Source organism: Bombina bombina, chromosome 4 (assembly GCF_027579735.1).
Source record: "Bombina bombina isolate aBomBom1 chromosome 4, aBomBom1.pri, whole genome shotgun sequence".
Classification (NCBI taxonomy): domain Eukaryota; kingdom Metazoa; phylum Chordata; class Amphibia; order Anura; family Bombinatoridae; genus Bombina; species Bombina bombina.
The window spans coordinates 840,601,494-840,618,441 of record NC_069502.1 but is presented as its reverse complement, the minus strand read 5'-3'; the positions used below and the strand labels follow the sequence as shown (position 1 = coordinate 840,618,441).

At 40.8% G+C, this 16,948-nt stretch overlaps 1 protein-coding gene across 2 annotated transcripts in view; it reads left to right on the top strand.

Moving 5' to 3' along the window:
- The window catches only part of LOC128657224 (gastrula zinc finger protein XlCGF57.1-like), a 129,755-nt gene that overhangs the window by 33,909 nt on the left and 78,898 nt on the right, over positions 1–16,948 (top strand). For both annotated transcript variants that reach the window (XM_053711489.1, XM_053711488.1), the window contains exon 2: positions 12,549–12,682. In XM_053711489.1, the coding sequence (XP_053567464.1) occupies positions 12,631–12,682 (52 nt within the window). In that variant the 5' untranslated portion in view covers positions 12,549–12,630. The remainder of the gene's footprint in view (positions 1–12,548; positions 12,683–16,948) is intronic.

Here is a 16,948-nt window from a genome sequence, read left to right as displayed (position 1 = left end):
GGAGACACAGCTCCATGTCGCTATATATCTAGTAACTCTGTATACATCAAAACAAATAATACATTAACATGATGGAAATTAACAGACACTAATTCCAATCTTCATCCAGCCTAAATAGTTCTAAACGGCTACCTGCCTACAAATAATATGATTCTTTAGACCAAATTGACATAACAAAGATGTATCTATATCTATATCGATACTAACAAAAACAGCCCTTTACATTATAAATTTCCGTGTGATTGATTAGATATAGTAAAAAAAAAAAAAAAAAAAAAGAAAAGAAAAGAGCCCCCCTAACTCTCCCGCCCTCCCTCCCCACCCCTTCAACAACATAATACCTTACCGCTGCCCATGCGTCCAAAACAGAACTACCGACAGATACCAAATTATACAACCGTGTTTACCCAGGATACCGGGAATACCCCTGATACAACTAATTCAGCAAAGCAGACCGTAGTTCGGACCGGGGCAAGAATCTGCTTTTGAATCTGGAGGGGATATGACAAAATGATTGGTAATCATCCCTGTAAAAACTCCTTAGTTCTCTTCTCAGAAGCTTCCGAGAGATGATATGACTCAAATACAATTTGGCCTTGGATTTCTTTACAAGACCTCTCTAGGCTCGGTGCTCTCTTAGCTTTCCAATTTAATAGAACAAGATGACGTACTGCTAGAATAATCGTATTCAACGTGTAGGTCATAGCTGCCGAGTTTCTATGTACTTCTGTTATAAGTAGAACCACATCTTGAAGTGTAAGCACAAAATTTACCCCGAATAACGAATTAAACCAATGAAGCACTTTATGCCATAACTGGTTGATTTTGGGACAGAACCAAAACATATGGAATAAATCGGCCCTAGAGTTTGAGCACCTGGGACAATTATTTAATCCAGAATCAGAAATTTTTTGTAATTTAAGCGGGTGCAGATAAAAATTATTCAGGAGCTTCCAATGCGATTCCTTCCAGGACACCGAAACCCTGCACTTATGGACCATATTGCAACTCTGAATGATCTTCTCCACAGTGATATCGTTAATAGCCGGGGACAACCAAGTACTTATGCTGTGCAGATGCTTATCAGTTTGTTTAGAGAGCATAATATCATATATTAAGGAGATAGAGGAACTTCCCATACTGAATTTCTTAATTAACATTCTGATGACAGACCATTCCGCTAACATACTATTCTCCCAATTTTGCTCATACATAAAATGGCGAATCTGGAAATACGCGAACAGATCAGACCTGGGGAGATCATAAGTTTGAAACAGAGACTCCGCAGTCTGCACCAGATTATCGGCCCCCAATAATTGCTTGACAAACAACAGTCCCTTGTCCCCCCAGGATTTGAACACCTTCTGATAAATACTTGTGATAAAATTAGGGTTTCCCTGAATAGGTAGATATTCTGAGACTGAGGGATCTACACCTAGACAAGTACAAAACTTCCGCCACGCAATCACAACATTTTTAAAGGATATCAATTTACTGATATTAGATGGTAGCTGTTTTATATTACAATGTAACAACGCACCAAGTGCGAAAGGCCGAATGTAAAAGGCTTCCTCTTGACTAACTGCTAACCTATTAGTTTCCGCCACCCAATCCACGGCAAATTTCATCAGAGCAGCCGTGTTGTAAAACCTGACATCAGGCAGCGCCAACCCAGCACGGTCTGACCTTTGCATAAGTTTAGCTAGTGCAATCCTTGGTCTCTTATCTTTCCAGATAAATTTAGAAAAATCACTGTATAGCTTTCTAATATCTGAACTGGAAATAAAGAGAGGAAGATTCTGTAGCACATAGAGAAGACGAGGAAAAACAATCGTTTTTATTAGGTTTACCTTTGCTGAAATTGACAGCGGAAATGAAGCCCATAACTGCAGATCTATTTTAATTTTTTTCAGGAGGGGAACGAAATTCGAAACATACCATACTTTCGGGTTCTTATGCAACTCGAGTCCCAAATAACTAATTGTATTGACAACCTTAAAAGGAAAATTTTCCAGACCAGACGAGTTATTGCCCATATACATGAGTTCACTCTTTTCTAAATTCACCAAATAGCCGGAAAAAGAACTAAACTGAGAGAGGATTTGGAGAATGATTGGAATCGATTGAAAGGGCTTATCTACAAAAATCAGCATATCGTCAGCATAAAGAAGGGTTTTTAAACGATGAGATCCCAATGAAATTCCTGTCAATACATCGCGAAATCTGACCGCTAGGGGTTCTAGAGCCACATTAAACAAAAGGGGAGATAAAGGACACCCCTGCCTAGTAGCTCGATGTAGAACAATCCCCTGAGAGCGAATCCCATTCACCAGGAGAAACGAAATTGGTTTACAATAAATTTTATGAATAAAGAGAATAAAATTGCCAGAGAAGCCAAATTTCTGTAATGAGGAAAATAAATGCTCCCAGACAATGGAGTCAAAAGCCTTGACTGCGTCTAGGGTTAAGACTGCAGAATCACGAATTCCGACATTACAAGGATCTGGTTCCAAATTCGACATGTAGTCCAAAAACGTAATGACCCTTCGAATATTCCGCGTCGAGTTTCTGGCGGTCATAAATCCGGTCTGATCCTGATGGATCAGATTCTGTAGGCAGAGATTCAATCTACAAGCAATAATACCAGCCAGAAGCTTGTAATCAGTATTGAGCACTGATATTGCCCTATATGAGGCCATGTTCTCTGGATTTTTGTTTTTTTTCGCAATGAGTGAAATATTGGCTGCAGCAAAATTTTCCGAGATCCCATTTTCAGAAAGATAATAATTATTGAATATAGCCTCTAAAGAGGGCAGCAATTCTTCCTTGAGCAATTTATAAAATTCGGCCGGGAGCCCGTCCGGGCCAGCAGCCTTATTAAGCTTAAGATTATCAATAGCTGTACCAATCTCCTCACGCGATATCGGCTGATTCAGCACAGCCAACTCTTCTGCTTGAATCCTAGGAATACTTATGGTCGACCAAAAGGACTTTTGGTTAATGTGGTCGGCTGCAACAGCCGAATATAGTTCTTGATAATACTTAAAAAATTCCTGGGAGATCTCTGCCGGCTTAAAAAACCTGTCCTCGCCATTTTTTATAACAGCGATAAATTTTTTTTTTTTTCTGATCTTAGTCAAGCGGGACAGATGTTTCGCCGAACACCCATGAAAGCTCCTATATTTGAGATTCACTCTTGCTTCTTCCTCCAGCGATTTCTGCTTTATATAGATCTCCCTCTCCTTCCTGGCCTCAAGATACACTGCCCAGTTTAATGGGGAGGGATCTGACTGAAAGTCCCTGTAGGCGGCTCTGGATCTTGCAACAAGGGAACTCCCTTGTTCCTTAATTTTTTTTGCACGCAAACTCAAGTAGGCTATTATTTTACCTCGAATCACCGCCTTAGCCGCCTCCCAATAAACCTCTGCCTTGTGACTAAAGTTCGAGTTAAACAAAACATACTCATGCCAGATAGACTTGATCCATGAAGAAAAACTAGGGTTGGCATATAAGAAACGAGGGAACCCAAAAACCCGTGTGTGTGAACGTGCGTCATAAGTATCAAGAATAAATAAAGAGATTATAGCATGGTCTGATACCAAAAATTCCCCAATTCCCGTTTTAAGCTGAAAAACTGTCAGTGCTTCCGCGATTAGAAAAAATCTATCCGCGAGAATGTCCTGAATGACTTAGATTCGCATGTGTAAGCTCTGATCAAAGGATTTTGCAACCGCCAAATATCAGTCAATGTCAATTTAATACAAAATTTTTTAAAGTAGTTGGCGTGATACTTATATTTAGCGTCGTTCTTTCTTGAAAAACGATCTAGCTCTGGACTCAGGGTGGCATTAAAGTCTCCACAGATAATTAAGTTCTCCTTTATAAAGGGATAAATTATGTTTTGGATCCGGTCCCAAAATTTTACTGAGAATTTATTGGGAGCATAAATATTACAAAATACATATTTAACCGATTTTATCACTACCTGTAACAACATATACCGGGCAGAAGAATCAAACTCGACTTTCGTAACTTGATAATCCAAATCTTTATGAAAAAGAACCGCAACTCCTCGCTTTTTGGATGGAGAAGATGAGGCCAAAACCTCGCCGACCCATCTCATTTTAAGCTTCTATTGCATCTAAATGAGTCTCTTGCAGAAAAACCACATCTGGCTTTTCTACAGCTAATGTTTTAATAACCAATTTGCGCTTAGCGGGAGAGGATATCCCCCCCACATTCCACGAAAGAATTCTACAGCCCATTGCTGTTATTCTCCCTTCTCATAACCACGCCTAAACCCTAAAAGGGATACACAACTGGCAGTAACATCCGAGGGGTGGAGGAGGGGCGGGGGAGAGGAGGCGAGAAAAAAAAAAAAACACAATGGGGTTTCAGCCATTTTTACACGACACATTTTAACATATGCATATTTCTCATACATTATCAAAATATTCATGATACCCAATCCAGAAATAAAAACAGCAGATAAAAATCACAAAATAGACCAAACCGATAAAATCACTAAATAAACCAGGACCTAAACTCTCACAAAAAAAAGGAAAAGAGAAACTCTGACTTAACAATGAACTTAAATTTAGGACTCTAAGGTTCTCAGAAAATCTTTAACCTCCCGGACTTCGTTAAAAATAAATTTGGCTCCCTTGTTTTCCCCTATAATTTTAGCAGGGTAGAATAGGCTAGCTTTAATCCCCTTAGAAATCAGCTGTGAACAATACGGTGCCATAAGTCTTCTGCGAGCGGAAGTTTCCGCCGAGAAGTCCTGGAACAGCAAGATCTTGCTGTTCCCAAATTCTAGTGAACCAGCTTTCTTTGCCAACTTCAGGATCTCAAGCTTATCCTGAAATTTCAACAACTTAAAAATACACATCCTAGGTTTACCCAGAGCACCAGCTGAATCCCTTCTGGGACCCACTCTGTGGGCTCTCTCGATTGCTAGGGGGAGAAGCTGAGATGGAAACCCGATAGCAAGGGGGAGGGTGGAGGAAGTAAATTTAACCAAATCCTCAAATTCTAGTGTTTCAGGTAAACCTATAACCCTAATGTTGTTGCGCCTGGAGCGATCTTCAAGATCCTCCAGGCGCGACTGCATACTATTAAGTTTAACTTCCTGGGCCTGAATAGTAGCCTCTTGGGCTGTCAGCTTATCTTCTACTGTAGAAATTCTATTTTCTGCTTCCCCAATTCTCTGTGAAAACTGTTTGACTTCAGTTGAAAGTATAGTTAATTCCGTAGAAATACCTCCCAGGTCTCTTTTAATACCCTCAAACTGGGGAGAGAAAATTGCTGTTAGTTGGGTGATCAGCACCTGGGTATCAATTACTGAAGATACACCTTCTGAGGATATATCTATACTCGTGTCGCCTCCTTTGGTATTTTTTTTATCCCTGGGTTTAGCAGGCATTTTGGGTGAACTATTATTAACGTGCGTTATAAATTTTTCCATGAATAGTGAAAAAGACAAAGTAATAACATAGATAAATACTATGCAGAGTGAATAAAAAATTGGCCCCCGTTATGGGGAAAAATAGTGAAACCACAATACGTGAGGTACAACCACAGCAAAATATGTTTAACTCTGTTTTTTTTTTTCTTTTTTTTCCCCCCTTTTTTCTTCTTTTTTTTTTCTTTTTTTTCCTTCCTTCCCTTCTCTCTTTCCTCTTTTCTTTCCCTTTCTTTCCCTTCCCTTCTCTGCCCCTTTCTTTCTTCCCTCTCCCTCTCTTTCCTTTCCTTTCGTTCCTACTCTCTCCCTTATCTACTTACTCCTATAAGTGTATACTAACAATAGTGCTCTAACGTGAATATGGTGTATATAATACCATTCAAAGGAGGCTAACACAAGGGAAAAATTAAAAAAAAATATATAGCCTTTACATATTAATAGCCTGAAAAAGAAAAGAAAACATTAATTGTGTAATCTGTGAAAGTGAGGTGACTTTGGCGAAAAGCCCTTACACAAATGCCTGCATTTATCTACTTTGAGCGACTAAGCAAAGATCAGAATTAGGGGACAAGATCCAAAACAACCCCTTATAGTAACCTGCAGAGAAAAAAATAAACATGAAAGTGAATGTACATTGTCCTGCTAAGTCCTCTGGAGGATAAATAGGGTATAGAATGTTGAGTTGAGACCAGAGACAAGAAAAATAATCCCAGTCTAGATAGACCCCAAGCTGAGTCCTTTAACAAGTCAGAGAGCCCTTTAATGTTAGGGGCCTTATATAATTCGCTCCTGATTCAGTAGCTTCAATTCTAAAATTCTTAGCAAGCCCGGCTGGGGGAAATACTATGTCCTTTAGAATCCGGTCTGTGCTCCTTGAAACCAAGAGGAGTAAATAGCATAAAAAGTCAAAGTCCTGTATTACTTACAGTGTGTCCAGGAATGTAGGCTATGCTTGGAGGAGATTGACAACCAACCGGGGGCACTCCTACCCGGAGGAGCGATGCAATCAAGCCACAGGAAAGTTGAATTGTGGAACCCCAGTACCGAATACCTGATCCGACAGACCGCCGACCACTACAGCTCCGCCGGAAATCACTGCAGCCTCACCAACACGTAACCCAGAGCAGTGCACCCCTGCGGACTCACACTCATATCCTTGCGGCGCTTCACCACCGGAACAGAGCCCACCTCTACATCCGGTACTACTTGCTCTGCAGTGGGGCGGTCTCTCCTGGGTTCTCCCTCTGGGACTGCTTACGGGCAGGATTGAATCACCCGTCACTCACGGAGCCCCACTTTACCTCCTCTCACCCTCCGCTCTACCACTCGCAAACCCCGCCGGGGGGCCGCGAGTCTGGCAACTCTCTATGCCACAGCCAAGAAGGGTAAGTGAAAATAATCTCCTCGGAGGTTCAGGGACAGTTAAAAAAGAATGCGGATTTACCGCTGCAAGTACTGCAACACGAAGTTTCCCTTTAGCTTGCGGTGATAAGTCAAGCTGTAAGCCCTAGCCCAAACAGGTACAACGGGCAAAAATTGAAGGCTGAGATAGCAGCTGTCGGCCAGAACGCCGAGTAGGAGCACAAGTCTTGTTGCTCCGCCTTCCTACCGGAAAACCTTGCTAAGTCTTTTTAAACATGTCTGATACAGAGGAATCTGCTTGTTCATTATGTTCAAAAGCCGATGTGGAGCCCAATAGAAATATGTGTACCAATTGTATTGATATTACTTTGAATAAAAATCAATCTGTACCGGTTAAAAATTTATCACCAGACAATGAGGGGGAAGTTATGCCGTCTAACTCTCCTCACGTGTCAGTACCTGCGTCTCCCGCTCGGGAGATGCGTAAGATTGAGACGCCGAGTACATCAAGGCCCTTACAAATCACTTTACATGATATGGCTAATGTTATGAAAGAAGTATTATACAATATGCCCGAGTTAAGAGGCAAGCGCGACAGCTCTGGGTTAAGGACAGAGTGCGCTGATGACACGAGAGCCATGTCTGATACTGCGTCACAATTTGCAGAACATGAGGACGGTGAGCTTCATTCTGTCGGTGACGGTTCTGATTCGGGGAGACCGGATTCAGAAATTTCAAATTTTAAATTTAAGCTTGAGAACCTCCGCGTGTTACTAGGGGAGGTGTTAGCGGCTCTGAATGATTGCGACACGGTGGCAATACCAGAGAAATTATGTAGGTTGGATAGATACTATGCGGTACCGGTGTGTACTGACGTTTTTCCTATACCAAAAAGACTTACAGAAATTATTAGTAAGGAGTGGGATAGAGCCGGTGTGCCATTTTCCCCTCCTCCGATATTTAGAAAAATGTTTCCTATAGACGCCACCACACGAGACTTATGGCAGACCCTAAGGTGGAGGGAGCAGTTTCTACTTTAGCCAAGCGTACCACTATCCCAGTGGAGGATAGCTGTGCTTTCTCAGATCCAATGGATAAAAAATTAGAGGGTTACCTTAAGAAAATGTTTGTTCAACAAGGTTTTATATTGCAGCCTCTTGCATGCATTGTGCCTGTCACGGCTGCAGCGGCATTCTGGTTTGAGTCTCTGGAAGAGGCGATTCGCACAGCACCATTGGACGAGACTTTGAGCAAAGTTAGAACACTTAAATTGGCTAATGCGTTTGTTTCAGATGCCGTAGTGCATTTAACCAAACTTACGGCTAAAAATTCCGGATTCGCCATACAGGCGCGCAGGGCGCTATGGCTTAAATCCTGGTCAGCAGATGTAACTTCTAAGTCTAAACTACTTAACATTCCCTTCAAAGGGCAGACCTTATTCGGGCCCAGCTTGAAGGAAATTATTGCTGACATTACAGGAGGTAAGGGCCACACCCTTCCTCAGGACAGGGCCAAACCAAAGGCCAAACAGTCTAATTTTCGTGCCTTTCGTAACTTCAAGGCAGGAGCAGCATCAACTTCCTCCGCTCCAAAACAGGAAGGAACTACTGCTCGTTACAGACAGGGTTGGAGAAGCAACCAGTCATGGAACAAGGGCAAGCAGACCAGAAAGCCTACTTCCACCCCTAAGACAGCATGAAGACAGGGCCCCCTATCCGGAGACGGATCTAGTGGGGGGCAGACTTTCTCTCTTCGCCCAGGTTTGGGCAAGAGATGTACAGGATCCCTGGACGTTGGAGATTATATCTCAGGGATACCTTCTGGATTTCAAAACTTCTCCTCCACAAGGGAGGTTTCATCTGTCAAGGTTATCAACAAACCTGTTAAAGAAAGAGGCATTTCTACAATGTGTACAAGACCTCTTAGTCATGGGAGTGATCCACCCAGTTCCGCGAACGGAACAAGGACAAGGGTTTTACTCAAATCTATTTGTGGTTCCCAAAAAAGAGGGAACCTTCAGACCAATCTTAGACTTAAAAATCTTAAACAAATTCCTAAGGGTTCCATCGTTCAAGATGGAAACCATTCGGACCATCCTACCCATGATCCAAGAGGGTCAATATATGACCACAGTGGACTTAAAGGATGCCTACCTTCACATACCGATTCACAAAGATCATTATCGGTACCTAAGGTTTGCTTTTCTAGACAAACATTAACAGTTTGTAGCTCTTCCCTTCGGGTTAGCTACGGCCCCGAGAATTTTTACGAAGGTTCTGGGCTCACTTCTGGCGGTACTAAGACCACGAGGCATATCGGTGGCTCCGTACCTAGACGACATTCTGATACAAGCGTCAAGTTTTCAAAATGTAAAGTCTCATACAGAGATAGTTCTAGCATTTCTGAGGTCGCATGGGTGGAAAGTGAAAGTGGAAAAGAGTTCTCTGTTACCACTCACAAGGGTTCCTTTTCTAGGGACTCTTATAGATTCTGTAGAGATGAAGATTTACCTGACGGAGTCCAGGTTATCAAAGATTCTCAATGCTTGCCGTGTCCTTCACTCCATTCCAAGCCCATCAGTAGCTCAGTGTATGGAAGTAATCGGCTTGGTGGTCGCGGCAATGGACATAGTGCCTGCATCTCAGACCGCTGCAACTATGCATGCTAAGTCAGTGGAACGGGGATTACTCAGATCTGTCCCCTTTGCTGAATCTGGACCAGGAGACAAGAGATTCTCTTCTCTGGTGGTTGTCGCAAGTTCATCTGTCCGAAGGAATGACATTCCGCAGACCAGATTGGACGATTGTAACAACAGATGCCAGCCTTCTAGGCTGGGGAGCAGTCTGGAATTCCCTGAAGGCTCAGGGACTGTGGACTCAGGAGGAGAAACTCCTACCAATCAACATTCTAGAATTAAGAGCAATATTCAATGCTCTTCTGGCTTGGCCTCAGTTAGCAACATTGAGGTTCATCAGGTTTCAGTCGGACAACATCACGACAGTGGCTTACATCAATCATCAAGGGGGAACCAGGAGTTCCCTAGCGATGTTGGAAGTCTCGAAAATAATTCGCTGGGCAGAGTCACACTCTTGCCACCTGTCAGCGATCTACATCCCAGGTGTGGAGAACTGGGAAGCGGATTTTCTAAGCCGCCAGACTTTTCATCCGGGGGAGTGGGAACTTCACCCGGAGGTATTTGCTCAACTGATTCGTCGTTGGGGCAAACCGGATCTGGATCTTATGGCATCTCGCCAGAACGCCAAGCTTCCTCGTTACGGATCCAAGTCCAGGGACCCAGGAGCGGTGCTGGTGGATGCACTGGCAGCCCCTTGGGTTTTCAACATAGCTTATGTGTTTCCACCTTTTCCATTGCTACCTCGACTGATTGCCAGGATCAAACAGGAGAGAGCATCAGTGATTCTGATAGCGCCTGCGTGGCCACGCAGGACCTGGTATGCAGACCTAGTGGACATGTCGTCCTGTCCACCATGGTCTCTACCTCTGAGGCAGGACCTTTTAATTCAGGGTCCTTTCAACCATCCAAACCTAATTTCTCTGAGGCTGACTGCTTGGAGATTGAACGCTTGATTCTATCAAAGCGTGGGTTTTCGGATTCGGTTATTGATACATTGATACAGGCTCGGAAACCTGTTACCAGAAAGATTTACCATAAGATATGGCGTAAATACTTATATTGGTGTGAATCCAAGAGTTACTCATGGAGTAAGGTTAGGATTCCTAGGATACTGTCTTTTCTACAAGAGGGTTTAGAAAAGGGCTTATCCGCTAGTTCACTAAAGGGACAGATTTCTGCTCTGTCTATTCTTTTACACAAGCGTCTGGCTGACAATCCAGATGTCCAGGCTTTTTGTCAGGCTTTGGCTAGAATTAAACCTGTATTTAAAACTGTTGCTCCTCCTTGGAGCTTAAACTTGGTTCTTAAAGTTCTGCAGGGTGTTCCGTTTGAACCCCTTCATTCCATTGATATTAAACTTTTATCTTGGAAAGTTCTGTTTTTGATGGCTATTTCCTCGGCTCGAAGAGTCTCTGAGTTATCTGCCTTACATTGTGATTCCTCTTATCTGATCTTTCATTCAGACAAGGTAGTCCTGCGTACTAAACCTGGGTTTTTACCTAAGGTTGTTTCTAACAGGAATATCAATCAAGAGATTGTTGTTCCATCATTATGTCCTAATCCTTCTTCAAAGAAGGAACATCTTTTGCATAATCTAGATGTAGTCCGTGCTCTGAAGTTCTACTTACAGGCAACTAAGGATTTTCGGCAAACTTCTTCTCTGTTTGTCGTTTACTCTGGACAGAGGAGAGGTCAAAAGGCTTCGGCTACCTCTCTCTCTTTTTGGCTTTGTAGCATAATACATTTAGCCTATGAGACTGCTGGACAGCAGCCTCCTGAACGAATTACAGCTCATTCCACTAGAGCTCTGGCTTCCACTTGGGCCTTTAAGAATGAGGCCTCTGTTGAACAGATTTGAAAGGCTGCAACTTGGTCTTCACTTCATACTTTTTCCAAATTTTACAAATTTGACACTTTTGCTTCTTCGGAGGCTGTTTTTGGGAGAAAGGTTCTACAGGCAGTGGTTCCTTCTGTTTAATGTTCCTGCCTTGTCCCTCCCATCATCCGTGTACTTTAGCTTTGGTATTGGTATCCCATAAGTAATGGATGACCCGTGGACTGAACACACTTAACAAGAGAAAACATAATTTATGCTTACCTGATAAATTTATTTCTCTTGTAGTGTGTTCAGTCCACGGCCCGCCCTGTCTTTTTTGAGGCAGGTTCTAAATTTTAAATCATAACTCCAGTCACCACTGCACCCTATGGTTTCTCCTTTCTCGTCTTGTTTCGGTCGAATGACTGGATATGACATGTGAGGGGAGGAGCTATATAGCAGATCTGCTTGGGTGATCCTCTTGCAACTTCCTGTTGGGAAGGAGAATATATCCCATAAGTAATGGATGACCCGTAGACTGAACACACTACAAGAGAAATAAATTTATCAGGTAAGCATAAATTATGTTTTTGCGTGGGTAACTCACAGAAGAAATAAACACAATGGAGTTGATATTCAAAAACAATAAATGTAAATGATTGGAAACCGCTTCAGCGCAAGGTTGTCAAATTAAAGGTTTGTAATTAGTTAAAAAATAAAAAAGCTATGTATTGTTAGGGAAGTTAGGGGGAACAAAAGAAAAAATTGTCAAATGCCCCATATTTAAAGGGACACTGTACCCAAATTTTTTCTTTCGTGATTCAGATAGAGCATGCAATTTTAAGCAACTTTCTAATTTACTCCTATTATCATGTTTTCTTCATTCTCTTGCTTTATTTATTTGAAAAAGAAGGCATCTAAGCTAAGGAGCCAGCCAATTTTTGATTCAGAACTCTGGACAGCACTTGTTTATTTGAACTTGAATATTTTTTTTAATACTTGAATTTATCCACTAATCAGCAAGCACAACCCAGGTTGTTCACCACAAATGGGCTGGCATCTAAACTTACATTCTTGCTTTTCAAATAAAGATGCCAAGAGAATGAAGATAATTTGATAATAGGAGTAAATTAGAAAGTTGCTTAAAATTGAATGCTCTATCTGAATCACAAAAGAAAAAAATTGGGTTCAGTGTCCCTTTAATGATACCCCATATGACAATGATCTGTACATGAGACTCTCTCTTTCTCTCTCTCCCTCTCTGTGTTTAGACTCCTGTTACTGTGAAGCTCACGTAAAATACAAATCAATGCGTTTGTCAGTAAAGGGGAACCATTATAAGAATATCTGATAATGTCTGACAAGACCGAGAACCAAACCTCAGACCTTCCTGATGCACACAGAGGTAAGCAGGACGTCACGTGCATGTCACCTGGTTTTGTCATCAGAATGGGATAATATTTACAGTAACTAACCAGAAACCTCAGTGATATGATCATCTTAAAGGGACATAGGGGTTGATAGTATACAGGTAACGTACAGAAGTCTCTACTACGCAGTTTATAAAATCCTGCTTTAGTCTTGTTAATGACAGATCGGGACTATGTGCTCATGCCCAGCCTCTGCGTAGAGAGCACTTATTGGTAGGTAAGCTCCATGCATAGTGTACCAGCCAATCAGCTATTGCACATGTTGCCAATTTCTTATATACAAAATGTCTAAACATGTTTTTGTTTGTTTTTGTAGGCACTTTGTCTTTGTACAAGGTCTTACTCTGGTGTGCTTGAATTGTACAACGCACTCTGATGAAATCAGAGTGCAATCTATACATACTATATATCATATACAAAGAATTCCATGCAAAAAAACAAAGTCTGAGTAGACCTGTAACAAATGGTTAATGAGCGGTGTTATGAGGTTCTTTTTCAGGATGTATACTTATCATATATCACTTACAGCGAGGAAACAACTGACAAGTCACACCGTTTTTTTGCAATGCTTATGATAACAATAATGGTTTTATTCTGCAATATAATTATAACAACAATGTACCACAGACCTCTATGCATGCTTATAACACTTTATGTGATTGCAATGCTCGTACAATTATCCTATTCCTACCCTATCTATGCAGTTTTCGATTACAGTTTAGCAATGAAAATTATAACCAAGTTGCCTGTGCAACCACAGATAACAATCTTATGTTATACTACTACTCAGACAATTCTAGCTAGTTTTAAACAAACAAATAATACAACACCGTGATCCCGCATCTCAGCATCCTGTCCTGTGGCGCGATTGGAGAAGACATCTGGGCAATCTTGAACAGGAGAAAAGGTGATCACAGGAACAACACTGAACGATGCAACCATCGACGGGTCACAAGTCTCCTGATCCGATTGCCCACAGGTACCTCTCTTATATTGTTTACTTACGTAAAAGTTCTGGCGCAAATCCACAGACCCCGGGAAACTCCCTGCAGGTTGGCTGAGGCCCAAAGCATCTGGCCAGTCTGCTTTAGCCTCACCCAAGCTTATCAGGGGCATACCAAGGTACTTTCCCTTATGTGTTCCTAGGCTCAATGCTGTTATCTTTCATATTTCTCGCTTACATTATACATCTGATAATGTGTTCTTATGCAATTACTTCTGGCGAATAAATCAATGATAGGTTTTTTTTTTTTTTCAATATATATTTGTATTGAGGTTATACAGAATGTCAGCACAAACAATGTTCCAATATAGTCACATCACAGTGTTTTGAGCTTAGACAATACAACAGTGAAAACATATCTACAATATACATCTTGTACTTTATAGCATCGAAATAGAATATGATTCTGATATATAAGTACAGCTAAATGTAAAGTATTAACCTATATATTTAGTTTGTAACCTCTTTCATTTTATTTTCATATATTTGGCTATTCCCCGTTTCAATCAACGGCCACTCTTGAGCCATGAATATCAACAGTGCAAGTAGTTTGGGGCAGCAGTATCCAAAATGAGATAATAAGGTAGTTTTGAAACAAATATAAAGTATGTCACATTACCAGAATATTCTCAAGCCATGCCATGAGCAACTATTTGTATCATGCACAGTGGTGTGGATAGTCATGGTCTAACCAATCAAGACTTGTTGGATACCAAGGTGTATCATTGTTATGGAAAATAATTTAGCCAATAAGTGTCTTCGCTGCTTTTTTGTATCTGGGAAACTATCACATCACCATTACTATAGGTTGATAATGGGCATTGGGAATTTTAGACATACATGGAAATAAAAATAGGGGTTCTATAGGATTTATTTTCCAATGCTTACATGGTAAGCTCATTGGTGCAGAGAAAAGGACAGAAGGGAAGGGAGGGGGGGATGAGGGTAGATTCTGGTGACATATGTGAATTTACAGATAATCTCTAAATGATCCCTCAAATTTAGGGGAGGAGAAGAGAGATGGAAAAGGGTAGAGCAGTGGAGGGGATGGGGGCAGAGCTAGCGGAAGTTTACAGGATTGGGTTGTTGAGGGAAATAGGTCGAGGAATGTACCCTCTCATATCTAAAGAGTAAACCCTTTATGGGAGGGAGAGTGGGGCTAATATTTAGAAGACAGGACTCTTATGCGGATATTGGTAGGGAATCGGGATTAATATAGGAACATTGACTATTAGGCAATTATCTATAGTCAAGGGTTGTTTGCTCAGTAGGAGATAACATATGTATTGTTAGTGCCAGTAGGAATTATGAGGAAAAATGGCTTTTAAAGTCAAAGCAAAATTTCCTGAAGTACATCTGTAAAGTGGGGCTACTGGAATAAATACATAGCAAAATTAAGTAGATTAATAGCTGTAAAAGGTATGAACAGATTGTATCCGGATAATCATAAGACAGTGCTAAACAACAAATATAGTATCTTCAAGACATAAATAAAGTCACAGCGAATTTTATAAAAAATAATATATAGGTGAGGCTATCCAGCGTATTATGTAAACGCCGCAAGGGTATGGGCCCTATACCCCGCGACAGGTAACAAAGTTATCACCTTCAACTCAGTGAGGTCTAGTATTGCTGGAGTTATAGATATATAAACGTATATACACCTACACACATACATACACAGGTATATATATGCACACATACATACATGAACCAAGATTGCATGTCAAACAGACTCAATAACTATATAGGTTTCAACAAATATACCCCTTGCAAATTGTTATAACATTATTTCTTTATCTACCCTGAAGTGACTTCATTCTTATGTAAGCGCAGCAGCATAATATACATTAGTATAGGCATATCTAGATAGGACATTGTTTATAAAGGTTACAGAGAGAAATATCACAACTTGTTACAGGAAGGGGGAACAAAAGAAAAAATTGTCAAATGCCCCATATTTAAAGGGACACTGTACCCAAATGTTTTCTTTCGTGATTCAGATTGAGCATGAAATTTTAAGCAACTTTCTAATTTACTCCTATTATCAAATTTTCTTCATTCTCTTGGTATCTTTATTTGAAATGCAAGAATGTAAGTTTAGATGCCGGCCCATTTTTGGTGAACAACCTGGGTTGTCCTTGCTGATTGGTGGATAAATTCATCCACCAATAAAAAAGTGCTGTCCAGAGTACTGAAACCAAAAAAAAGCTTAGATGCCTTCTTTTTCAAATAATGATAGCAAGAGAACAAAGAAAAATTGATAATAGGAGTAAATTAGAAAGTTGCTTAAAATTGCATGCTCTTTCTGAATTACAAAAGAAAAAATTTGGGTACAGTGTCCCTTTAATGCACTTTTACCATATTCTAAGCCAGTCCTGCCATATTTAGTTAAAAACAATTGAAACCTAAGAACAAACTGATGTACTTATCTGTGCAACTTAAGCCAGAGGAAAAGAGTCCTGCTTTTTTTTTTTTTTTTTTTTTTTTTTTATCGAACGGCAGCAGGTTTAGATGTTAATACTTATATGACATATGTGTAAATACATCAAACCCCCATAAATAAACTTCTCCATAGCATAGTGCCCTAGTATAAGATTGTCCCTGGTTTTGAACTAGTATGATGAATCTCTCTTCTCCACCAGCGTAAGCTATCTGAAACTATTTGCAAACATTAAACACAAGCAATTATAAAATTTGCAAACATTAAACACAAGCAATTCTAAATCTAGCAGAATAGTGGAACATTACATAAACAGTCCTGTATAATATGAAGCTTCTGGTGAGTATCCCTCATGTTATCCTGCATCAAACCGGGGAAGAGAAGAAGCGTGCCCCAAGCTAGGGCTGAACTATAAATTGTAACATATGAGGATTACTCTAGTAGAGAGAATAAACACAACTTATTCAGGGAATATAACGAAAAGCATAAGAACATAATCAATGCAGTGTAACAGGCGTATAAGTAACAGGTATATTAAATCAGACTAGCAAGTCATCATACAAAGTGTACATTATAGGCTGCCCTGATGAAATGCTGTAGACATCAAGCCAAGACATTTACATCTTTTACCCCATTCCTATTTTTGGCAGCAAGTACGTTTTTAAACCTGCCCGGTAACTTCTGGTCTTCTGTAGCTGCTCTCCTTGAAGCAGCCAAAGAGAGCTCCTCAGCCATCTATAAAAAGGTGGAATCCATAAGGCATCGATTTCAAATATAGTGTGAGGCAATACGTTG